This window comes from Coregonus lavaretus, assembly GCF_964263955.1.
Source record: "Coregonus lavaretus genome assembly, chromosome: 21".
Classification (NCBI taxonomy): Eukaryota; Metazoa; Chordata; class Actinopteri; order Salmoniformes; family Salmonidae; genus Coregonus; species Coregonus lavaretus.
Window position 1 is genome coordinate 33,252,016 of NC_140008.1, and position 25,268 is coordinate 33,277,283.

At 45.1% G+C, this 25,268-nt stretch overlaps 1 protein-coding gene and 1 pseudogene across 2 annotated transcripts; both read left to right on the plus strand.

The window, feature by feature from the left end:
* The first annotated feature begins 12,800 nt into the window (after positions 1–12,800).
* Positions 12,801–17,393, plus strand: LOC311149141 (retinol dehydrogenase 8-like; annotated as a pseudogene). Its single transcript has 4 exons — positions 12,801–12,919; positions 13,424–13,603; positions 14,027–14,120; positions 17,204–17,393. The product of its transcript is annotated as a retinol dehydrogenase 8-like (transcript).
* A 3,994-nt stretch (positions 17,394–21,387) lies between these two features.
* On the plus strand, positions 21,388–25,148 carry LOC311148542 (protein Dr1-like). The gene is made up of 3 exons (XM_084185525.1): positions 21,388–22,218; positions 22,510–22,673; positions 23,313–25,148. Exons 1-3 carry the CDS (start codon positions 21,999–22,001, stop codon positions 23,457–23,459), a joined length of 531 nt encoding a protein of 176 aa, XP_084041651.1. The 5' UTR covers positions 21,388–21,998; the 3' UTR covers positions 23,460–25,148.
* The last annotated feature ends 120 nt before the right edge of the window (positions 25,149–25,268 follow it).

The following is a 25,268-nucleotide window of genomic DNA, read 5'->3' on the forward strand; positions in this document are numbered from 1 at the left end:
ACATTTACATTTACATTACATTTTAGTCATTTAGCAGACGCTCTTATCCAGAGCGACTTACAGTTAGTGCATACATTATTTTTATTTTTCATACCCCCCGTGGGAATCAAACCCACAACCCTGGCATTGCAAATGGCATGCTCTACCAACTGAGCTACATCCCTGCTGGCCATTCCCTCCCCTACCCTGGACGACGCAGAGCCAATTGTGCGCCGCCACATGGGTCTCCCGGTCGCGGCCGGCTACGACAGAGCTTGGATTCGAACCAGGATCTCTAGTGGCACTGCGCCACTCGGGAGGCCATACTTCTTCACAACTTTGTCCCTGACCTGTTTGGAGAGCTCCTTGGTCTTCATTGTGCCGCTTGCTTGGTGGTGCCGCTTGCTTGGTGGTCCCCCTTGCTTAGTGGTGTTTCAGACTCTGGGGCCTTTCAGAACAGGTGTATATATACTGAGATCATGTGACAGATCATGTGACACTTAGATTGCACACAGGTGGACTTTATTTAACTAATTATGTGACTTCTGAAGGTAATTGGTTGCACCAGATCTTATTTAGGGGCTTCATAGCAAAGGGGGTGAATATATATGCACGCATCACTTTTCTGTTATTACTTTTTTTGAATCTTTTGAAACAAGTTATTTTTTTCATTTCACTTCACCAATTTGGACTATTTTGTGTATGTCCATATCATGAAATGCAAATAAAAATCCATTTAAATTACAGGTTGTAATGTAACAAAATAGGAAAAACGCCAAGGGGGATGAATACTTTTGCAAGGCACTGTATGTATTTTCAGCCATTCCTGAACCTGAGACCAGAAACAGTCTACCTGAGGGCAATACCAAAATAAATGGTCTATTGATTCTGTACCCTCACAACAAAATCTGCAGAGCTTCGATGATTGTATGCCCCAAATATTCAACATTCTGTTGGTGGCAAGAATTCTATATAATCCTTTTAGCTGAAAAGTATGAAGTCTTGAATCTTGCGTCGTTTTATATATCAACTCATACACCCTGTACCATGGAATCGGTACATCAAAAATCTCTTCCCAGCTATTTTGCAATCTGTATGGCACAGCTGTCAACATCCTGGTCCTCAAATTAAACTGGTATACTTTCCTATTTATGCTATTTTTATTCCTTCACCAGTTTGGATTCTTTATATTGGGCAGACAGACCAGTTCCCTACCTCCTCCCGCTGCCACCTGCCTCCTCCATTTTTGGGGTAATGTTGTAATCAATTGGTTGTAATCTTAGATTGAGCAGACCTTCCCATACAATTCTGATAACTCCATGAAAGACATAACTCTACCATTCAAATTTACAATATCATTTAAAAACAAAATAAATGTTTCAAACATCTTTCCCATAAATACAGGTATTTTATCAACCAGCACATTTGAGTTCAGCCATAATATTTGTTGTAATATAGCCTAATTATATTAACAATGTGCAGTTGGTGCTGACCTGAGGATGCTTCACAAACCAGGGATGGGACATAAGCATTGTGTGGAATTGGAGCAAGTCACCTTAACCAAACGGTAACACTTTACTTGACACCCAGCGGCATAACACGTTATGACACGGTCATAACCATGTCATAATATGTCATAACAGCTGACATAACTTGTCATAACCTGTTATAATATGGTCATAACACTGTCATGACCACTACTTTGTATCCTTTTCTCTCTCGCTCTCCTCCAACACTACTCACTCAGCCCCTACTCAGATGGTAATGTGCCATCGCAACCTTCGCTCTCTCTCTCCCGCTACTCTCTCCTCTTCCATCCTATTATCTCTTCCCTCTGCTAAATCCTTCTCCCTCCGATCTCCTGATTCTGCCTTCTCAACCCTCCTCTCCTCCCTTTCTGCATCTTCTAACTCTCTATGTCCCCTATCCTCCCGGCCGGCTCGGTCCTCCCCTCCTGCTCTGTGGCTTGACGACTCATTGCGAGCTCACAGAAGAGGGCTCCGGGCTCCAGACTTCGTCAACCATTTTGAAAAGAAGGTTGACGACATCCGATCCTCATTTATTAAGTCAAATGACACCGCTGGTCCTGCTCACATTGCCCTACCCTATGCTTGGACTTCTTTCTCCCCTCTCTCTCCAGATGAAATCTTGCGACTTGTGACGGCCGGCCGCCCAACAACCTGCCCGCTTGACCCTATCCCCTCCTCTCTTCTCCAGACCATTTCCGGAGACCTTCTCCCTTACCTCACCTCGCTCATCAACTCATCCTTGACCGCTGGCTATGTCCCTTCCGTCTTCAAGAGGGCGAGAGTTGCACCCCTCCTCAAAAAACCTACACTCGATCCCTCCGATGTCAACAACTACAGACCAGTATCCCTTCTTTCTTTTCTCTCCAAAACTCTTAAGCGTGCCGTCTCTAGCCAACTCTCCTGCTATCTCTCTCAGAATGACCTTCTTGATCCAAACCAGTCAGGTTTCAAGACTGGTCATTCAACTGAGACTGTTCTTCTCTGTGTCACAGAGGCTCTCCGCACTGCTAAAGCTAACTCTCTCTCCTCTGCTCTTATCCTTCTAGACCTATCTGCTGCCTTTGATACTGTGAACCATCAGATCCTCCTCTCCACCCTCTCCGAGTTGGGCATCTCCGGCGCTGCTCACTCTTGTATTGCGTCCTACCTGACAGGTCACTCCTACCAGGTGGCGTGGCGAGAATCTGTCTCCACACCACGTGCTCTCACCACTGGTGTCCCCCAGGGCTCAGTTCTAGGCCCTCTCCTATTCTCTCTATAAACCAAGTCACTTGGCTCTGTCATATCCTCACATGGTCTCTCCTATCATTGCTACGCAGATCACACACAATTAATTTTCTTCTTTCCCCCTTCTGATAACCAGGTGGCGAATCGCATCTCTGCATGTCTGGCAGACATATCAGTGTGGATGTCGGGTCACCACCTCAAGCTGAACCTCGGCAAGACGGAGCTGCTCTTCCTCCCGGGGAAGGACTGCCTGCTCCATGATCTCGCCATCACGGGTGACAACTCCATTGTGTCCTCCTCCCAGAGTGCAAAGAACCTTGGCGTGACCCTGGACAACACCCTGTCGTTCTCCGCTAACATCAAAGCGGTGACCCGATCCTGCAGGTTCATGCTCTACAACATTCGCAGAGTACGACCCTACCTTACACAGAAAGCAGTACAGGTCCTAATCCAGGTACTTGTCATCTCCCGTCTGGATTACTGCAACTCGCTGTTGGCTGGGCTCCCTGCTTGTGCCATTAAACCCCTACAACTTATCCAGAACGCTGCAGCCCGTCTAGTGTTCAACCTTCCCAAGTTCTCTCATGTCACCCCGCTCCTCCGCACACTCTACTGGCTTCCAGTTGAAGCTCGCATCTACTACAAAACCATGGTGCTTGCCTACGGAGCTGTGAGGGGAACGGCACCTCCTTACCTTCAGGCTCTGATCAGACCCTACACCCAAACGAGGGCACTACGTTCATCCACCTCTGGCCTGCTAGCCCCCCTACCTCTACGGAAGCACAGTTCCTGCTCAGCCCAGTCAAAGCTATTCGCTGCTCTGGCACTCCAATGGTGGAACAAGTTCCCCCACGACGCCAGGACAGTGGAGTCACTGACCACCTTCCGGAGACACTTGAAACCCTACCTCTTTAAGGAATACCTGGAATAGTATAACAGTAATCATTCTACCCCCCCCCCCCCTCCCCCACCCCCCCCATTTTAAAAAAAGGAGAAAAAAAAGGGTGGTTGTCCCACTGGCTATCCTAAGTTGAATGCACCAATTTGTAAGTCGCTCTGGATAAGAGCGTCTGCTAAATGACTTAAATGTAAATGTTAATGACGCATACATGTATATTTAGACCTGTTGTGACATATATTGTGTTATTTTATTGCTGGTTATGACACCTACATAAGAGTGTCAAAACCCACAAAACCTACCACACAAGGCAACACATTCCATTACACCGTAGCCTACATGTCAACAGTATTTTTGATATAGAACATTTAAAACTTGTAGGGGCGGTTTCTCGGACACAGAGTAAGCCTAGACTAAATTGCAATTTTAAACTGGACTAACTGAAATGGCATTTTTCAGACAAGGTTTAAAATAGTCTCAGACTTGCCCTAGTCTAGATTTAAAAAGTCTGATTTCCAGAAGGATGATTAGAGTTAATCTATACTGAACAAAAATATAAACACAACATGTAAAGTGTTGGTCCCATGTTTCATGAGCTGAAATAAAAGATCCCCTAAATTCTCCATATGCACAAAAAGCTTATTTCTCTCAAATTTTGTGCACAAATGTGTTTACATCCCTGTTAGTGAGTGTTTCTCCTTTGCCAAGATATGTTTAACATTGACCATATTAAATGATCATTGTAATTGCACACACATTGATGTCAGACATGCACCTACCCCAATGCTCTGTTGCTGGTGACTGGGATGAATGCAGGAGCAGACTTCAGGACCAGGACAAGACACTCTCTTTATGACTGATGACTGATATAAGGGCATGTACGTCTAGGCCTATCTAGCTTATATGATTATGATGGTCATAATGCCTCTTGGCAGTGACGTAAAGTGTATTTTCTTAGTACAAGTAAAGTGACACAGGATGGTCATATTGCTTCATGACAGTGTCATAAAGTCTATTTTCTATAAGTTATTTAAAATATGATGAAAAAAAACATGACTGTAAATAATTCATTACAACAACAACAAAGGATTTAAGAAACAAACTTTCAAACAAAAGGAAACTTCTTGGCATGGAAAAAACTAATTTGTTTGTTTTGACACAATTATGTAGGTGCCATAAATAGCCATAAAATAATGCAATATATGTCACAACAGGTGTAAATATATGGGTCATGACAGTATTATGACTATATTATGACAGGTTATGACATGTTATAACAGCTGTTATGACATATTATGACATGGTTATGACACTGGGTGTCAAGTAAAGTGTTACCAACCAAACAATGGACGGAGGTCAAAGAAAACATTCAAAGAATCCCAGTCACTTTGAAAAAAACATCTTAAAGCGAATTGTGTCAAACCACCCAATTATCAAGAACAAACAGCATGATTCATCAACAGAAAACAAGAAAAATAATGCTTGGACTACCATTTGTAATGAATTCAACTCAAATTAAAAAGTCAACAAAAGGACGCTACAACAACTTCAGGTAAGATGCTGTATTTATTCTTGGTCCACTTTTACAAATCAGAGTCACATTTAAATGTTTGTTTTCTTTTGTAACACAACACAGTGGAGCCTAAATGTATTTGTGTGACAGAAATGTAACACAAACAATATCATACATAATTACTAATATCATTTTTATTTTGTCTTGTCTTTCTAAGGTCCTGTGGAAAAAATACAAATCTACTTCAATAAGACAAATGTTCTTGCTCATAGGGAGCTTTTCAAGACTGGTGGTGGACCCCAGTAAGACCAGAGACAGATGAGCTGGGGGACTAGTTGACCGGGATCATTGATAGCAAGCAACCCCTGGAAGGTATCCCTGATGATGACCATTTGTACAGTTCAGATGGGGGGACCGTTCCAATCTTCATTTGGTAGGACACATTCATTCAACATGTGCCATTCCCGCACTGCAGGGAATATGTAATGTTGTCCGTCAACTCTTGAAGAAATAATGTTCAATAATGCAGCAATGTTGTCACGCCCTGACTTATGGGACTCTAGTATGTTGAGTCAGGGTGTGGAGTTCTATGTTGTTATTTCTATGTTTACGTTCTAGGTGTTGTATTTCTATGTTTGGCCGGGTGTGATTCCCAATCAGAGACAGCTGTCACTCGTTGTCTCTGATTGGGGATCATGCTTAGGCAGCCTATTGGCAATCATTAGTTGTGGGATTTTGTTCCGTGTAGAGGCTTGTATTGTGTTTAGCCTGAGGACTTCACGTTACGTTGTTTTGTTGTTTTGTTCGTGTGTTTATTTTGAGAAATAAACATGTATGCATTTCACGCTGCGCCTTGGTCTGACCCGTCCTTCAACGAGCGTGACAGAAGATCCCACCAAAAATGGACCAAGCAGCGTGCCCATGAGCAGACATCCTGGACATGGGAATAGATCCTGGACGGAAAGGGATCCTGGACATGGGAGGAGATTCAGGCTGGGATGGATCGCCGTCCTTGGGAGGAGACAGTGGAGGCCCGGTTTAGAGAGGAGCAACGGCAACACAAAAGGCGCCGGCCGAGGAGGAAGCCCAAGAGACAGCCCCAATAAAACATTTTTGGGGGGCTAAAAGGGTGGTCGGGGATCGATGGAGAAGAGCCCCGACCACTGCACTCGTGGGGGCTCAGGGAGGAGTCCTCACGGGAGGAGGACTGGGCGAGGAGAGTGAAAGACCGGTACAGTCGGAGATCTCTAACGTCAGTTCCCAGTTCGGTACACCTCGTGCCTGCGTCCCGCACCAAGCTAGTGGTGCGTGTGCCCAGTCCGGCCCGGCCCGTTCCTGTTCCTCGCACCAAGCCAGTGGTGCGTGTTCCCAGTCCGGTACGGCCCGTGCCTGCTCCCCGCACCAAGCCAGTGGTGTGTGTTCCCAGTCCGGTCCGGCCCGTGCCTACTCCCCACACTAAGCCCGTGGTGCGTGTCGCCAGTCCGGCCCGGTCTGTTTCCGCTCCTCGCACCAGACCAGTGGTGCGTGTTCCCAGTTCTGCCCGGCCCGTTCCTGCTCCTCGCACCAGACCAGTGGTGCGTGTTCCCAGTCCGGTACGGCCCGTGCCTGCTCCCCGCACCAAGCCAGTGGTGCACGTCACCAGTCCGGCCCGGCCTGTTCCTGCTCCTCGCATCAGACCAGTGGTGCGTGTTCCCAGTCTGGTACGGCCCGTGCCTGCTCCCCGCACCAAGCCAGTGGTGCGTGTCGCCAGTCAGGCCCGGCCCGTTCCTGCTCCTCGCACCAAGCCAGTGGTGCGTGTGTCCAGTCCGGCACGGCCCGTGCCCGTTCCACCGGTGCCTGGTCCGGCACCGGTCAGCGGCCCCACTCCGGAGCCAGAGCAGTCCGCTCCACCGGGGTCCAGTCCAGCTCCGGTCAGCTGCTCCACTCCGGAGCCAGAGCAGTCCGCTCCACCGGTGCCTAGTCCAGCTCCGGTCAGCGGCTCCACTCCGGAGCCAGAGCAGTCCGCTCCACCGGGGTCTAGTCCAGTTCCGTTCAGCAGCTCCACTCTGGAGCCAGAGCAGTCCGCTCCACCGGTGCCTAGTCCAGCTCCGGTCAGCGGCTCCAGTCCAGACCCAGACGTCAGCCCCTCTCCAGGTTCGGGGTCTCCCACACCAGGGTCCAGACAGGGCTTGGTACATCGTGGGAGGAAGGAGATGGGAAGCAGCGCGCCGAGGTCCAGACCAGACCAGGGGCGCAACGGGGAGGCTGAGAGAACGTGGTCGTCACGCCCGGAGCCGGATCCGCCTCAGAGGCGGAATGCCCACCCGGAACCTACCCTGTTATGTCAGGTTTGTGCGGTCGGAGTCCGCACCTTTGGGGGGGGTACTGTCACGCCCTGACTTATGGGACTCTAGTATGTTGAGTCAGGGTGTGGAGTTCTATGTTATTATTTCTATGTTTACGTTCTAGGTGTTGTATTTCTATGTTTGGCCGGGTGTGATTCCCAATCAGAGACAGCTGTCGCTCGTTGTCTCTGATTGGGGATCATACTTAGGCAGCCTATTGGTAATCATTAGTTGTGGGATCTTGTTCCGTGTAGAGGCTTTTATTGTGTTTAGCCTGAGGACTTCACGTTACGTTGTTTTGTTCGTGTGTTTATTTTGAGAAATAAACATGTATGCATTTCACGCTGCGCCTTGGTCTGACCCGTCCTTGCGTGACAAATGTAGTCATTTTCTAGAGGCATATGATCACCATAGCTTGGAAGGGATAAGACGGGATGAAGGTCAGCCTGCTACATCTGCAGTAGCCAGGTGTGAAGACTGTGGCACTAACCCGGGCCGGAGGACAAAGACAAAAAAGCTGAGCATGCATGAGAAACTGGCCATGGAATTTCATAAGCGCAATTATTTAAAAGAAGAGCATGATATGAAGATGCAGATCCTTCATGTTGAGTTGGCTATGAAGGAGGAGGAGAGAAACAGGAAGCAGAAACAGTACCCATGTTCTTCTCAAACCAGCACCAGTTAGGGGTCCCGATATTTCCATTTCTGAATTTAAACCATTTTTGTTACCAATCCATGGCTATTGTTTGCTTCAATCACTTGAGTTATCTTTGTTGTGAGAAGTGCTCCATAGCAAAAGCATCTCTGCAGGCTAGACCATTTCTGTCATTGTCTGCCTCAACCATGGGAACATCTGGGTCATCCTCATCTTCAATGCGAGGATCTGGGCAGCCATGCTGTTTGAGTTCATTGTGAAGCACTGCTGTTGCAATTATGACAATACAGCATCTTCTTGGTTGAAAGCGCAATGTGTTACTGAGACACCGGAAACGTCTCTTCCATGCACCAAACATGCGAATCACTACACCTCTGGTGTGGATATGAGCTTGGTTGTACCGTTGTTGCTCAGGCCCTATTGCATGAAGATAGGGGGTGAACATTAAGTTGGTCTGTGCATACCCACTGTCCCAAGTATGATTCCACTATGTTGTCCTCCTTCAAGCTGAGTATACAAAGAGGAGTTTGGGAAAATCTTTGAGTCCAACGTGCAACAATGTTGGAGAACTGCAAATTGGGAGTGCACACACGTTGTACATTTATTGAGAACCAGTTTTTACGATTCCTGTACTCCTCAACATCTGCTGTAGAGGGACACTTGAAGGGAATATCTATACAGCCAATGACTCCAGGCAAGTTCCCATATTCATAGAACTCTACCTTGTAGTTGTCTTGGGCAGCAGCATCAGGGAACTTGATGTAATTGTCTTTCAGTCCACACAAATCTCCCATTTCACGATGGAAGGTTCAAGATCCCAAACACCTCAAGGTGATCAGTACTTGTAGGGAAGGAGGAATGGGCCTTCAGATGAAAGCCTTGGCTCAAGCAAACAAATTATGTCAGCTGCAGTTTCTTTGTACATACAAAAACGGTCACAGAAATGTGATTTAATCAAAATCTTTCAGTGGGTTGCTCCTGTCTATAACCACCCTTCTGTCTGGCCTTGGCACTGCTCTTTGATCATCACTGAAATAGTTCAGGTAATCCATTTTCCTCCATTGCCAAGGTCAACCTGGGAGCCAACATCCATTCATCTGAAGTTAAACCTGCCTCTGGCCAGGTTTAATTGAAGCCTTCACTTAGATCTATACTGAACAAAAATATAAACGCAAGATGTAACAATTTAAACGATTTTACTGAGTTACAGCTCATATAAGGAAATCAGTCAATTGAAATAAATTCATTAGGCCTAAATCTATGGATTTCACATGACTGGGCAGGGGTGCAGCCATGGGTGTGGGCCTGGGAGCCAGTCAGATTGAGTTTTTCCCAACAAATGGGTTTTATTACAGACAGAAAAACTCAGTTTCATCAGCTGTCCGAATGGCTGGTCTGAGATCCCGCAGGTGAAGAAGTCAGATGTGGAGATCCTGGACTGGTGTGGTTACACGTGGTCTGCGGTTGTGAGGCCGGTTGGACGTACTGCCAAATTCTCTAAAACGACGTTGGAGGCAGCTTATGGTAGAGAAATTAACATTAAATTATCTGGTAACAGATCAGGTGGGCATTCCTGCAGTCAGCATGCCAATTGCATGCTCCCTCAAAACTTGAGACATCTGTGGCATTGTGTTGTGTGACAAAACTGCACATTTAAGAGTGGCCATTTATTGTCCACCAGCACAAGGTGCACCTGTGTAATCATGCTGTTTAATCAGCTTCTTGATATGCCACACCTGTCAGGTGGATGGATTATCTTGGCAAAGGAGAAATGCTCACTAACATGAATATGAACAAATTTGGGCACAACATTTGAGAGAAATAACCTTTTTGTGCATATGGAACATTTCGGGGATCTTTTATTTCAGCTCATATAACATGGGACCAACACTTTACATGTTGCATTTATATTTTTGTTCAGTATAGATTAACTCTAAACATCCTTCTGGAAATCAGACTTTTAAAATCTAGACTAGGGCAAGTCTGAGACTATTTTAAACCATGTCTGAAAAATGCCATTTCAGTTAGTCCAGTTTAAAAGTGCAATTTAGTCTAGGCTTAGTCTGTGTCCAAGAAACCGCCCCTACAAGTTTTAAATGTCCTGCATTGCAAGAAAGTTATCCTGCAACAGAGTGATGAAAATAAGACCCTACTATACAGTGCATTCGGAAAGTATTCAGACCCCTTGACTTTTTACACATTTTGTTGCGTTACAGCCTTAATCTAAAATTGATTAAATAGTTTTTTTCCCTCATCAATCTACACACAATACCCCATAATGACAAAGCAAAAACAGGTTTCTAGAAACTTTGGTAAATGTATAAAACATATAAAAACGGAAATATCACATTTACATAAGTATTCAGACCCTTTACTCAGTACATTGTTCAAGCACCTTTGGCAGCGATTACAGCCTTGAGTCTTCTTGGGTATGATGCTACAAGCTTGGCACACCTGTATTTGGGGAGTTTTCATTATTCTCTGCAGATCCTCTCAAGCTCTGTCAGGTTGGTTGGGGAGCGTTGCTGCACAGCTATTTTCAGGTCTCTACAGAGAGGTTAGATTGGGTTCAAGTCCGGGCTCTGGCTGGGCCATTCAAGGACATTCAGAGACTTGTCCCAAAGCCACTCCTGCGTTGTCTTGGCTGTGTGCTTCGGGTCGTTGTCCTGTTGGAAGGTGAACCTTCGCCCCGGTCTGAGGTCCTGAGCTTTCTGGAGTAGGTTTTCATCAAGGATCTCTCTGTACTTTGCTCTGTTCATCTTTCCCTCTATCCCCACTAGTCTCCCAGTCCCTGCCGCTGAAAAACATCCCCACAGCATGATGCTGCCACCACCATGCTCAATTTTGGTTTCATCTGACCAGAGAATCTTGCTTCTCATGAGAGTCATTTAGGTGCCTTTTGGCAAACTCCAAAAGTGATCTAAATGACTCTCATGAGAAGCAAGATTCTCTGGTCAGATGAAACCAAAATTGAGCATGGTGGTGGCAGCATCATGCTGTGGGGATGTTTTTCAGCGGCAGGGACTGGGAGACTAGTGGGGATAGAGGGAAAGATGAACAGAGCAAAGTACAGAGAGGAGTCTGGCCACTATACCATAAAGGCCTGATTGGTGGAGTGCTGCAGAGATGGTTGTCCTTCTGGAAGGTTCTCCCATCTCCACAGAGGAACTCTGAAGCTTTGTCAGAGTGACCATTGGGTTCTTGGTCACCTCCCTGACCAAGGCCCTTCTCCCCCGATTGCTCAGTTTGGCCGGGCTTCCAGCTCTAGGAAGAGTCTTGGTGGTTCCAAACTTCTTCCATTTAATAATGATGGAGGCCACTGTGTTCTTGGGGACCTTCAACGCTGCAGACATTTTTTTCTACCCTTCCCCAGATCTGTGCCTCAACACAATCCTGTCTCGGAGCTCTATGGAAAATTCCTTTGAACTCAAGGCTTGGTTTTTGCACTGTGGTTGACATCCACTGGCTTGGTTGACATGCACTGTCAACTGTGGGACCTTATATAGACATGTGTGTGCCTTTCGAAATCATGTCCAATCAATTAAATTTACCACAGGTGGACTCAAGGATGATCAATGGAATCAGGATGCACCTGAGCTCAATTTCGAGTCTCATAGCAAAGGGTCTGAATACTTATGTAAATAAGGTATTTCTGTTTTTATTTTTAATACATTTGCAAATATTTGTCTGTTTTCCCTTTTGTGTTTGTGGGATCTTGTTCTAGTTAGGTTTGTGTTGGACCGTTGACTGTCACGTTATCGTTCTTCTTGTTTTTGTTCGTTCTTCACTAATAAAGAAGTATGTTTGCAACTAACGCTGCGCATTGGTCTACTCCATACGACGATCGTGACATGATCACTTAGTGCTGACTTTTCAATTTGACCCCATCTGGCATTTGAATTCACAACCTCTGGGTTTGGGGTACCCTGGTCTTTCTGCTGTGCCACAAAGTCTGTAGCATCTGTAGAAGTTAGCAAAAGAGTGTCATCTGCACTGCTATTTTAATTATCTGTTAATCTGACTATTCTCTGATCATTGTTTTAATTTACTTATTTCAGCAATTTGAGGGTTTTCTGTATAGTTGTCTAATGTTGGTGGGGCATTTTATTCTGTTTTATTGTTACTCCTGAATCACTATGATAAATATGTTTTTTCTTAATTGCATTTTTAACAAAGCTGATTTACTTTGAAGTCCAAAGTGTAGGAATACAGTTATAGACAGACATGGTGGCGTAGCAGGAAGATTGGAATGCCGTGAACCAAGAGATTGTGCATACACGATGTAATCATGTGTGTCAAATATGTAAGTTGAAAACACTGCGACTGTGTGACGTTCCAGGGATGTCCTAACAGCAATTTTAGAGGTAAAACAGAGCGCTCTAGTTTAAACTGCCTTATTGACAGATATTCTGAATACGCAATGGCTACTCTGCACTTTGGTGAATCTGTTTCTTGAATTCATTTCTAATAATCACTGAGCAACATCTGTCTGATCTATTATTATACTTTCTATATATCATTTACATTTGAGTTATTTAGCAGATGCTTTTGTCCAGAGCAACTTACAATCATTGCATTCAACTCCTGTTTTGTACCTGTCAATGTATGGTAAAATACTCCCATGATGTGACTTTGATGTTATTGTTGTTGACGGTTATCCTATATTGCATCTGTCTGGAACCTGGGTAAGGCAGAGCCCCTGGTAGAGGCAGCAGGCAGGACTCTGGGCAGGACCCTGGAGATTAAACACCTGGATGTGTGCGAAGAAGACTGCCCGCAGGATAGACATACTTAGTGAGTATGGACGCACACACATTCACACACAAACACATGCATGTGCACTCACTCGCACACACATGGACACACATACGAGAATGCTCGCACACACAATTACACTCTTTATCTCGGTGCCATTAGATATCATAAGAGCTGAGCCATATCTGATCCATCTGACCCTTAACTGGTGTTACACGTAGGCTAATAATCACACAGTTTTATATGCATGGACACTGTCTTCCCTGATCTCCTTTGCATTGCATACACAGTAAAGAATTAGACTGTAATTCTATTGTAAGGATAGTTGGCTATAAAGTAAAATGAAAAAGAAGGACTGCACTGCTTTTTGCCCTGACTTCCCTAGTCCAGTAGCCTGCTCAGGAGGATCTAACGTTACAGAACATTCAGGCAGAAATGTAGAATAGGGAATCGTGTCGGCTCTATTCATTCTATTTCTATTTGCAAACGCAACGTTCAAAATGTTTCCACATAACTGAATAAACCCATGTTTTCCCCTCCCAGTCAGCAGTGCTGGGAGGAGTCTCATTGGATCTATCGAGTGCCAGTCTATGGAGGAGATGAAGGCTGTCATGGATACCAACTTCTTTAGTCTGGTGAGACTCCTCAAAGAGATCCTGCCAGACATGCAGAAGAGGAAGAGCGGCCATATTGTTGTGATCAGCAGTCTCATGGGCATACAGGGTAAGACCGGTTGCTTCTTTTCTCACAATTACATTTTATGAGGTTTTCTTGCAGACCAGCAAGAATGTTAGTGTGTTTGTGAGTAGGCTACAAATTAAGACCCTACTATATATACATCAATACATACATTTGTTTTTGTGGTACCTCATCTCAATAATAAGGATTGTGTGTGAAGAAAGTATGGATGCAGCATTGAGTCATTGTTATTGTTTGTGAATATAATTTTAAATTCTTCCCCAATGCAAATCCCAAATGATAGTTGTATGTTCCTTAGCTATATATTCAATATTAACTGTTAAAGAACCATAGACCTAGAAATGGAAAGACTGCCTCCATTACAATCTGAACTTCCTAAAATGGAAACTTTCAAATTGATACATCTGGTGTGCATAAATTATTTGGTGATGTTCTCCTTTTTCTCAGGTATATTATTTAATAATATCTACGCTGCATCCAAGTTTGCTGTGGAGGGGCTCTGTGAAAGCCTGGCTGTCTAAGCCCTGAGGTTTAGTCTGAAGTAAGTGGTCCTACCCTACCAGTTCTGGTCCAGGGCGTTAGTGTGATTTGCTAACGTTGAGCCTTCTGTTCAGCAAGCCGCACTAACGCCCTGGACCAGAGCTTCCCTACCCCATACTGCTTCTGGTGTGTGTGGTAGGTACATTCACACATTCAAACTGCTCTTTGTGAGAATTAAATTAGTCTCATAAGGCAGATATTAAAGAAGGAAGGAGGGAGAATGCATTGTGGAGCAGCCTTCCCTTCAAGGGGAAATAATGCATGCAAACCAACACCTGTGGGCCACTCTGTCACGCCCTGGCTCTGGGGACTCTTGTATGTTGAGCCAGGGTGTTAGTTTCTTTGTGTAGTGTCTATGTTTCGTTTTCTATGTTCTGTTCTAGGTTATGTGTTTCTATGTCGGCCGGGGTGGTTCTCAATCAGAGGCAACGAGAATCAGCTGTTGCTTGTTGTCTCTGATTGGGGACCATACTTAGGCAGCCTGTTTTGCACTTGTCATTTGTGGGATCTTGTTCCGGAGAGGTTTGTGTTTTGTTAACCTTAGGACTTCACATTTTGTTGTTTTGTTGTAGTTAATAAGTACTCATTAAAAGATGTACGCATATCACGCTGCGCCTTGGTCCGTTGCTTACGACGATCGTGACACACTCGTCCGTGTCACCAATATCTGCACTCACAGACAGCAATATCCTACCATTGTTTGATGCCATGAGTGACAAAAAACTGATGTGTAAAAGCTGGACAATGACAATAACAACTACATCACACCCACCCTTATTCTAGAGAGGATTTAGAAGAAGCTATAAAATACAACCGCTAATAAATCTGAATATTTATTATACAAGCAGCGTGTCCAGGAGCAGACAGCCTGGACTTGGGAGGAGATCCTGGACGGGAAGGGATCCTGGACTTGGGAGGAAATCCAGGCCGGAATGGATCGCCGTCCGTGGGAGGAGACTGTGGAGGCGCGCCATAGAGAGGAGCAGCGGCGCCAACCATGCCGACGTCGGACACGCAAGAGGCAACCCCAAGACATTTTTTGGGGGGGGGGCACACGGCTTGGACGACGGGGCAGCAGGAGGCAGCTACAGGGTGAATCTGCAGAATAGGAGAGGAGGCCACCAGGTTACGGGGGCTATTGGTCATGAGGGAGCAGGAGTTAGTTGGTCAGAGGGAGGAACTACTGGAGGCGATAAGGGAGAAGGAGAGTGTAGAGGCACGGCAAGAGGAACTGGTTAGGCAGCAGAGGGAGCGGAGGTTTATGAGGAAACCCAGTCCCGCTCCTCGCACCAAGCAAGTGGTGTGTGTCACCAGTCCGGTCCGGCCCGTTCCTGATCCCCGCACTAAGTTAGTGGTGCGTGTTCCCAGTACGGCCCAAACCGTTCCTGCTCCCTGCACTAAGTTAGTGGTGCGTGTTCCCAGTACGGCCCAACCCGTTCCTGCTCCCCGCACTAAGTTAGTGGTGCGTGTTCCCAGTACGGCCCGACCCGTTCCTGCTCCCCGCACTAAGTTAGTGGTGCGTGTTCCCAGTCCGGCCCGACCCATTCCTGCTCCCCGCACTAAGTTAGTGGTGCGTGTTCCCAGTACGGCCCAACCCGTTCCTGCTCCCCGCACTAAGTTAGTGGTGCGTGTTCCCAGGCCGGCCCAACCCGTTCCTGCTCCCCGCACTAAGTTAGTGGTGCGTGTTCCCAGTACGGCCCAACCCGATCCTGCTCCCCGCACTAAGTTAGTGGTGCGTGTTCCCAGTCCGGCCCGACCCGTTCCTGCCCCTCGCACCAAGCCAGTGGTGCGCGTCGCCAGCCCGGCCCGGCCTGTTCCTGCCCCTCGCACCAAGCCAGTGGTGCGCGTCGCCAGCCCGGCCCGGCCTGTTCCTGCCCCTCGCACCAAGCCTGTGGTGCGTGTCGTCAGTCCGGCACAGCCCGTGCCTGTTTCACCGGTGCCTGGTCAGGTACCGGTCAGCTGCTCCACACCGGAGCCTAAGCAATCCGCTCCACCGATGTCCAGTCCAGCTCCAGCCAGCGTGGCCAGATCAGACCAGGGGTGCCAAGGGGGGGTTGTTAGAGGGTGGTGGTCACGCCCGGAGCCGGATCCACCTCCGAGGAGGAATGCCCACCCGGCCCCTCCCCTGTTGGGTTTATGTTGGCGCGGTCGCAGTCCGCGCCTTTGGGGGGGGGGGGGGTACTGTCACGCCCTGGCTCTGGGGACTCTTGTATGTTGAGCCAGGGTGTTAGTTTCTTTGTGTAGTGTCTATGTTTCGTTTTCTATGTTCTGTTCTAGGTTATGTGTTTCTATGTTGGCCGGGGTGGTTCTCAATCAGAGGCAACGAGAATCAGCTGTTGCTTGTTGTCTCTGATTGGGGACCATACTTAGGCAGCCTGTTTTGCACTTGTCATTTGTGGGATCTTGTTCCGGAGAGGTTTGTGTTTTGTTAACCTTAGGACTTCACGTATCGTTTTGTTGTAGTTAATAAGTACTCATTAAAAGATGTACGCATATCACGCTGCGCCTTGGTCCGTTGCTTACGACGATCGTGACACACTCGTCCGTGTCACCAATATCTGCACTCACAGACAGCAATATCCTACCATTGTTTGATGCCACGAGTGACAAAAAACAGATGTGTAAAAGCTGGACAATGACAATAACAACTACATCACACCCACCCTTATTCTAGAGAGGATTTAGAAGAAGCTATAAAATACAACCGCTAATAAATCTGAATATTTATTATACATTTTCCTGTAGGAAACAAAACCTAAAAGGGTTCTTCAGCTGTCCCCATAGGAGAACCCTTTGAAGAACCCTTTTTGGTTGCAGGTAAACCTTATTGGGTTCCATGTAGAAGCCTTTCCCCAGAGGGTTCTACATGGAACCCAAAAGAGTTCCACCTGGAACCAAAAAGGGTTCTACCTGGAACCAAAAAGGGTCCTCCTATGGGGACAGTCGAAGAACCCTTTTGGAACCCTTTTTTCTAAGAGTGTAGGAAACACAAAAGTGTTCCAGTGACATAATTGAGTTCAATACTGTACATTGTTTTCACTTGATGTTTTGTGTGTTTGTTTGTTGCTGTCATTGCTGTGACAGCATAGCTCTTATTGAGCCAGGCCCTGTGGTGATGGAGTTTGAGCATGAGGTGTATGAGGAGGGTATGAAGACAGACCTCTCCAAAGCTTACAAATCGACTGCAGATATGTTCACCGACATCTATCTGAAGAACTACAAGCAGATCTTTGAAAGCCTTAGACAGACACCTGAGGACATAGCAGAGGTATAGTAGCCAATTGTTATGGAGGAAAATGGCTAAAATTGACACAGTATAAAAGCTCATACAGTTGAAGTCGGAAGTTTACATACACTTAGGTTGGAATCATTACAACTCGTTTTTCAACCACTCCACAAATTTCTTGTTAACAAACTACAGTTTTGGCAAGTCAGTTAGGACATCTACTTTGTGCATGACACAAGTAATTTTTCCAACAATTGTTTACAGACAGATTATTTCACTTATAATTCACTGTATCACAATTCCAGTGGGTCAGAAGTTTACATACACTAAGTTGACTGTGCCTTTAAACAGCTTGGAAAATTCCAGAAAATGATGTCATGGCTTTAGAAGCTTCTGATAGGCTAATTGACATAATTTGAGTAAATTGGAGATGTACCTGTGGATGTATTTCAAGGCCTACCTTCAAACTCAGTGCCTCTTTGCTTGACATCATGGGAAAAACAAAAGAATCAGCCAAGACCTAAAAACAAAATGTGTAGACCTCCACAAGTCTGGTTCATCCTTGGGAGCAATTTCCAAACACCTGAAGGTACCAAGTTCATCTGTACAAGCAATAGTACGCAAGTATAAACACCATGGGACCACGCAGCCGTCATACCGCTCAGGAAGGAGACCCGTTCTGTCTCCTAGAGATGAATGTACTTTGGTGCGAAAAGTGCAAATCAATCCCAGAACAACAGCAAAGGACCTTGTGAAGATGCTGGAAGAAACAGGTACAAAAGTATCTATATCCACAGTAAAACGAGTCCTATATCGACATAACCTGAAAGGCCGCTCAGCAAGGAAGAAGCCACTGCTCCAAAACCGGCATAAAAAAGCCAGACTATGGTTTGCAACTGCACATGGGGACAAAGATCGTACTTTTGGGAGAAATGTCTTCTGATCTGATTAAACAAAAATAGAACTGTTTAGCCATAATGACCATCGTTATGTTTGGAGGAAAAAGGGGAATGCTTGCAAGCTGAAGAACACCATCCCAACCGTGAATCACGGTGGCAGCATCATGCTGTGGGGGTGCTTTGCTGCAGGAGTGACTGGTGCACTTCACAATATAGATGGCATCATGAGGAAGGAAAATGATGTGCATATATTGAAGCAACATCTCAAGACATCAGTCAGGAAGTTAAAGCTTGGTCGCAAATGGATCTTCCAAATGGACAATGACCCCAAGCATACTTCCAAAGTTGTGGAAAAATGGCTTAAGGACAACAAAGTCAAGGTATTGGAGTGGCCATCACAAAACCCTGACCTCAATCCTATAGAAAATGTGTGGGCAGAACTGAAAAAGCGTGTGCGAGCAAGAAGGCCTACAAACCTGACTCAGTTACACCAGCCCTGTCAGGAGGAATGGGCCAAAATTCACCCAACTTATTGTGGGAAGCTTGTGGAAGCCTACCCGAAACGTTTCACAGTCTCCCGAGTGGCGCAGTGGTCTAAGGCACTGCATTGCAGTGCTAGCTGTGCCACTAGAGATCCTGGTTCAAATCCAGGCTCTGTCGTAGTTGGCCGCGACCGGGAGACCCATGGGGCGGCGCACAATTGGCCCAGCGTAGGGGAGGGAATGGCCGGCAGGGATATAGCTCAGTTGGTAGAGCATTCAGAGACTTGTCCCGAAGCCACTCCTGCATTGTCTGGGCTGTGTGCTTGGGTCGTTGTCCTTTTGGAAGGTATACGTTTGCCCCAGTCTGAGGTCCTGAGCGCTCTGGAGCAGGTTTTCATCAAGGATCTCTCTGTACTTTGCTCCGTTCATCTTACCCTCAACCCTGACTAGTCTCCCAGTCCCTGCCACTGAAAAACATCCCCACAGCATGATGCTGCCACCACCATAAAATAATAATATGCCATTTAGCAGACGCTTTTATCCAAAGCGACTTACAGTCATGCGTGCATACATTTTTGTGTATGGGTGGTCCTGGGGATCGAACCCACTACCCTGGCGTTACAAGCACCGCTCTCTACCAGCTGAGCTACAGAGGACCACACTTCACCATAGGGAAGGTACTAGATTTCCTCCAGATGTGACCTTTGGCATTCAGGCCAAAGAGTTCAATCTTGGTTCATCAGACCAGATAATCTTGTTTCTCGTGCTCTGAGAGTCCTTTATGTGCCTTTTGGCAAACTCCAAGCGGGCTGTCATGTGCCTTTTACTGAGGAATGGATTAGTCTGGCCACTCTACCATAAAGGCCTGATTGGTGGAGTGCTGCAGAGATGGTTCTCCTTCTGGAAGGTTCTCCCATCTCCACAGAGGAACTCTGGAGCTCTGTCATAGTGACCATCGTGTTCTTGGTCACCTCCCTGACCAAGGCCCTTCTCCCCCGATTGGAAGAGTCTTGGTGGTTCCAAACTTCTTCCATTTAAGAATAATGGAGGCCACTGTGTTCTTGCGGACCTTCAATGCTGCAGACATTTTTTGGTACCTTTCCCCAGATCTGTGCCTCGACACAATCCTGTCTCGGAGCTCTATGGACAATTCCTGCGACCTCATGGCTTGGTTTTTGCTCTGACATGCACTGTCAACTGTGGGACCTTATATAGACAGGTGTGTGCCTTTCCAAATCATGTCCAATCAATTGAATTTACCACAGGTAGACTCCAATCAAGTTGTAGAAACATCTCAAGGATGATGAATGGAAACAGGATGCACCTGAGCTCAATTTCACGTCTCATAGCAAAAGGTCTGAATACTTATGTAAATACGTTTTTGTTTTGTCATTACAGGGTATTGTCTGTAGATTGATGGGGAAAACAAATAATTTAATCAATTTTAGAATAAGGCTGTAACGTAACAAAATGTGGAAAAAGTCAAGGGGTCTGAATACTTTCCGAATGCACTGTATTCCCTATATACTGTAGTGCACTACTTTTGACCAGAGCCCTGTGTGTCCTATTAGGAGATTGTGCACTACATAAGGAATATTCGTAGGTTTCCTCTGGCTCTGTCCAGGGGGAAGGTATCTTCAATGCTTCATCCACTGCCATTAATTCTTCCAGATTCCTGGGCTAAAGACTCTACTTTATATCCTATTGTGATGTCTTGTCATTTTCTGTACTAACAACGTGTTTAAAATGTATTCACATTGTTTTCTGTCAGTCCATTTTTGTTGTTGAAATATGCTCAACACTTATACAAAATATTGAAGAACACTGGTTATGAGAATAGAATAGGAATTAATAGTGGGATATTGAAGCAAGCGCTCTTAATACCCTACCAGATGTTTCACAGACATACAGTATGTTACTTTGCAGAGTACAGATAGACCACAAACTTCCATGTCCACATGATATCCCTATCCCTGATACATGATACTCCCTTTAAGCCTTTTAAAGCCACTATATGCACCCTTTTATGCACCATAAGCAGAACAAAAAAGGACAGTGGCAAAATCATTAAACACAACATTTTGTGATCAAATGAATTAAATTCTTTATTATCAATTATAAACCAACATAAAATTATAATAGTTGTGTCTTGAAGAGTGTTTGTGTTGAAAATGTATGGCTTCAAATGTTGACGGAAAAGTTACCTTTGAATTTGAGAAAAAGTGTTTTACTGGGGAATCTCAATGGACTTTTGTATTGACAGAGGCTACAATAAAAGGATCCACTGATAAGTTGTGTGGAGATCCAATTATGTAACGATGTTATCTACTGGGTCAGTAATGATTCACAGGGTATATTGCGCTGGTATTCAAAGCCCCAGTTGTATTGAAGGATAATCCAATAAGCATTATTATATCAACGTTTTGTTTGTCATTAACAAACACAAAACAGGAATATGGTGACGTGATTAAACTAATATGGTAAAGGTTAATGTGGAAAGGGGAAATGATCTTGCAAATCCAAGTATTTTAGTCATAGGCTTACTTGTGGTCTTGACCCACATTTTAATGAAAGTATTATTTCGCCTCCAACACAGTAAGCGGCGACATGTGTCTTTGGACCGTAGCACAGGCACTGTAGAAAAATAATATACCGGATATGGATTTTGTTCGCGTAGAGTCGTTTCCGGAGACATTTCAGTGCTGATGAAGCGGACATAAGAGAATAAATGAATTAAAGTATTTAGTTCGAGCGATAAAGGAACAGCAATTCTCGTACCAGTGCATACAATATTTTGTTTGAAACAGTGTTTTGGATCAACACTGCGTTACGAAATGATCCCAACGACACGTTTGCTAGCGTAGCCATGTCCTCAATAGCCGCTGCAAAGCCGTGTTGTAGCTAGCTAACGTTGCGAGAGGGACCAAAGCTAACGTTAGCTAACGTAACTCGCTAGCTAGTTTTCTGTTTACGTTGACTTTTCCGTTACATCCCACGTCTCTGCAGTAGCATTATGGTGTGCTGTGTCAATTGGCTTTTTTTTGTAGCTAGCTAGTTTACTATACATAGCCAAGTAGATAGCTAACGTTGGCTAGTTTAAATAACTTTTGAAACCTAATTACTCCCGAGTTCGGCTAACTAGCTAATGTTAGCTTCTAACTCACGACATTGTTCAACACAAAGACCGCTGCGAAACCCAACTATCAACGCAAGGGTTTCGTTTGTACTACGTTAACTAGACAATCTTGCTAGTTAACGTTATCTGGAATACGATGGCTTCTTCGTCGGGAAACGATGACGACCTCACCATTCCCAGGGCAGCTATCAACAAAATGATCAAAGAAACTTTGCCCAACGTACGGGTTGCCAACGATGCGAGGGAACTTGTTGTGAACTGTTGCACAGAGTTCATACATCTAATTTCATCAGAGGCGAATGAAATATGTAACAAGTCTGAAAAGAAGACTATATCTCCTGAACATGTCATTAATGGTTAGTGATTCTTGTCTTTATCTATTCTGTAACGTTACCAACAGGTTTCAAAATGCATTCTTGTACAGTGTGGGTGTTTCCCTTTCTTGCCATGTGTTTTGAAGTTGATGTCTTAGTTAGGTATGTACTAGCCTGTTCCCAGATCATTTTGTTCTGTCTTACCAGCACAAACCAATCAGATCTGGACCCAGGCTAGCTGAGCACTATTTGGTCCTCAATAATCAAGTGACAAGATAGTTTATTCATTTTCAGTTTTTTCCCCCCTAACCTTGTATTCATTATTTTCCACAGCACTTGAAAGCCTGGGTTTTGCATCATACATCACAGAAGTGAAGGATGTCTTGCAGGAATGTAAAACAGTAGCACTTAAGAGGAGAAAGGCCAGCTCTCGCCTGGAGAACCTGGGTATCCCAGAGGAAGAGCTCCTTCGACAACAACAGGAACTCTTTGCTAAGGTAAGGTTCAAGATTGTAGCCTGTGCTAGTCTGTCATGCCACAATAGAGTTGGCAAAAACACAAACCGATCTGGGACTAGGCTGTTGGCACAAACCGATCTGGGACCAGGCTATCCAGACACAGTATTAAGATCAAGACTGATAACCTGTGTTAGGAGGATCAAGAGGCCTAATACGAATCAGGACATTTGCTGCTGCATCTCTGGCTCTACACGTTAACACACAGATCACCTGGTTAGTGTACATACATTACATTGCCTGATGATCTCATCTCTGATTAATACCCTTCACACATGAACATGTAAATGTAACTCAGTTGGTAGAGCATGGTGCTTGCAACGCCAGGGTTGTGGGTTTGTTTCCCACGGGGGGCCAGTATGAAAAAAGTATGAAAATGTATGCACTCACTAACTGTAAGTCGCTCTGGATAAGAGCGTCTGCTAATTGACTTAAATGTAAAAATGTAAATTCCCAACACACGTTTCTACAGGAGAGACGGTACGAAAATGAGAGCCTGGACCCGGAAGTGAGCCCCGGTCTCCAGTGGGGGACAGTATATGTGTAGAGTTGTCATGTTACCCACTCAGGCACACACCCTGTATCTCTAACCCTGACTAACCTTTGTTAATTGTGTTCCAGGCGCGGCAGCAGCAAGCAGAGCTAGCCCAACAGGAGTGGCTCCAGATGCAGCAGGCTGCCCAGCAGGCCCAGTTGGCTGCAGCATCCGCCAGTGCTGGACAGCAGGCTGGCTCCTCCCAGGACGAGGATGACGAGGATGACATGTGATGATGAAGATGACACCTTGGACTGGGATTTGAGCAACAACAAGAAGGCAGGGTCTTCATTAGGGCACACCATAGCAAAACATTTTGCAATGGATACTGAAAGCGATCGTCTGTTATTGGATAACTACAGATAGTAGGCTACCACCCTGTTTCGGGCTGTTTTCTCCCTGTTTTGTGACTATTGAACACGACCCAGGCCAAATCCCTTATTTTCTTTGGACAGTGTCAGCAAGCAGCCCTCTCTCTCCCAACGATCTCATTGGCAGAGATCTGAGCTGTGTTCGGACATTATGCACAATAATCCCACCAGTCCAGTATCAGGCGTACACATTGTTATGGACAGTTTCAAGGTATATAGATAGACATCTTTTTTTCTTTTTTTGACAGCAGTACCTGAAAACGAACATATTTGGATAAAGATGCATTTTCAAGCATTCCTCCACTTATCCTAAATTTTATTTTTGCCAATCACAAATCAAATGTTAAATCTGTCATGGAATTGTGTCATGTACTGTGTGGTTTGTAGATTGGAGATTAATGTTGGATGCAAGGTAGCATGGAAAATGCTGCTGAAGGCAGATGGAGTGTTGAAAAAAAGTATCATGGTTTTGGCTATGTTGAGAAAAGAACGTTAGTACAGTTCAGGTACTGCTCCTTTAGGTTGTGTTTCTACTAGATTGTTTGGGGGTTTCAGGAGAACAGCTCCACACTCTTTGTCAAAGGTGGGCTTTACTTATTCCTCCTACTGGCTTGTGATCCTTTTTGAGTAGTCGTTTTTACAGAAATAGTTCCTTCTTCGTATGTTTGTTTAACAGGACGGATGTGTCCCAAACAGCACCCTATGTCCTATATAGTGCACTACATTTGACCCGAACCCTATAGGCCCTGGTCAAGTATTCTACTATAATGGGAATAGGGTGCCATTTGGGACGCACACAACATTTCGGAAACACACAACATTTCGGAAACACTTAGAGGGGTTGTGAATATGATTAGTAAAATAGGATTTCGAAATGCTTTTTATTTTAGCTCAGTCATTATCTAAGTAGGTTGATGCTTTTTTCTTATGTTCACCTACAGTATTGCTAATTGATTAGCTACTCATTTGAGATTCTTTTTGACCCATAGAACCAAATATATAGGTTGTATCCCAAATGGCACCCTCTTTCCTATATAGTGCAATACTCTTGACCAGAACCCAATTGGCCTTGGTTATAAGTAGTGCACTATATAGGGAATAGGGTGCAATATGGGGCATAGCTTAACAACCCTGAGTATATGAGATGAGGCCAAGGTGTATGTTCCATGTGTAGAATAAAGAGACTTGGGTGCAGTGTGCACTCAGGTTACTGTTCACAATGCTGATGGTAACTTTTACTTTGTAAAAATGCTTTATCTTCTTGGCTTAATCTGCTTTTGTTTGCATCCCAAATGGCAGCCTATTTCCTCTAGTGCATATGAATACTTTGTCTCTAGTCAAAAGTAGTGCACCGTGTAGGAAATAGGGTTCCATTTGGGGCACACACTTTTTCTCCAGTGTGGTATGAAAAAGTTGCATTGTGAATGTGTGGTGAATTCTTTAAAAATGTAGAGATTGGTAACCTCTACGTGTGATACACATTCACATGCCTTCTATAAAGTTGTATTCTTTAAGCAATAAAGTTAACATGTTTTATAGAGACCAACCCTTCCTCTTCATGTTTTGTGGAGTTATTTACAGTCCTTTCCTCATTTTATGTTAACTTTACAGTTTTTCATCACGGACAAAAGCTGCACATTTGCTTACTATGACCAACAAGTCATACAATAT

Bases quoted from the DNA above. Each gene is read 5' to 3' on its own strand.
- LOC311148542 (XM_084185525.1), top strand. From the start codon at position 21,999: ATGGCTTCTTCGTCGGGAAACGATGACGACCTCACCATTCCCAGGGCA. The intron at 22,219-22,509 runs GTTAGTGATTCT...TATTTTCCACAG, and splicing joins TCCTGAACATGTCATTAATG to CACTTGAAAGCCTGGGTTTT. The intron at 22,674-23,312 runs GTAAGGTTCAAG...ATTGTGTTCCAG, and splicing joins AACAGGAACTCTTTGCTAAG to GCGCGGCAGCAGCAAGCAGA.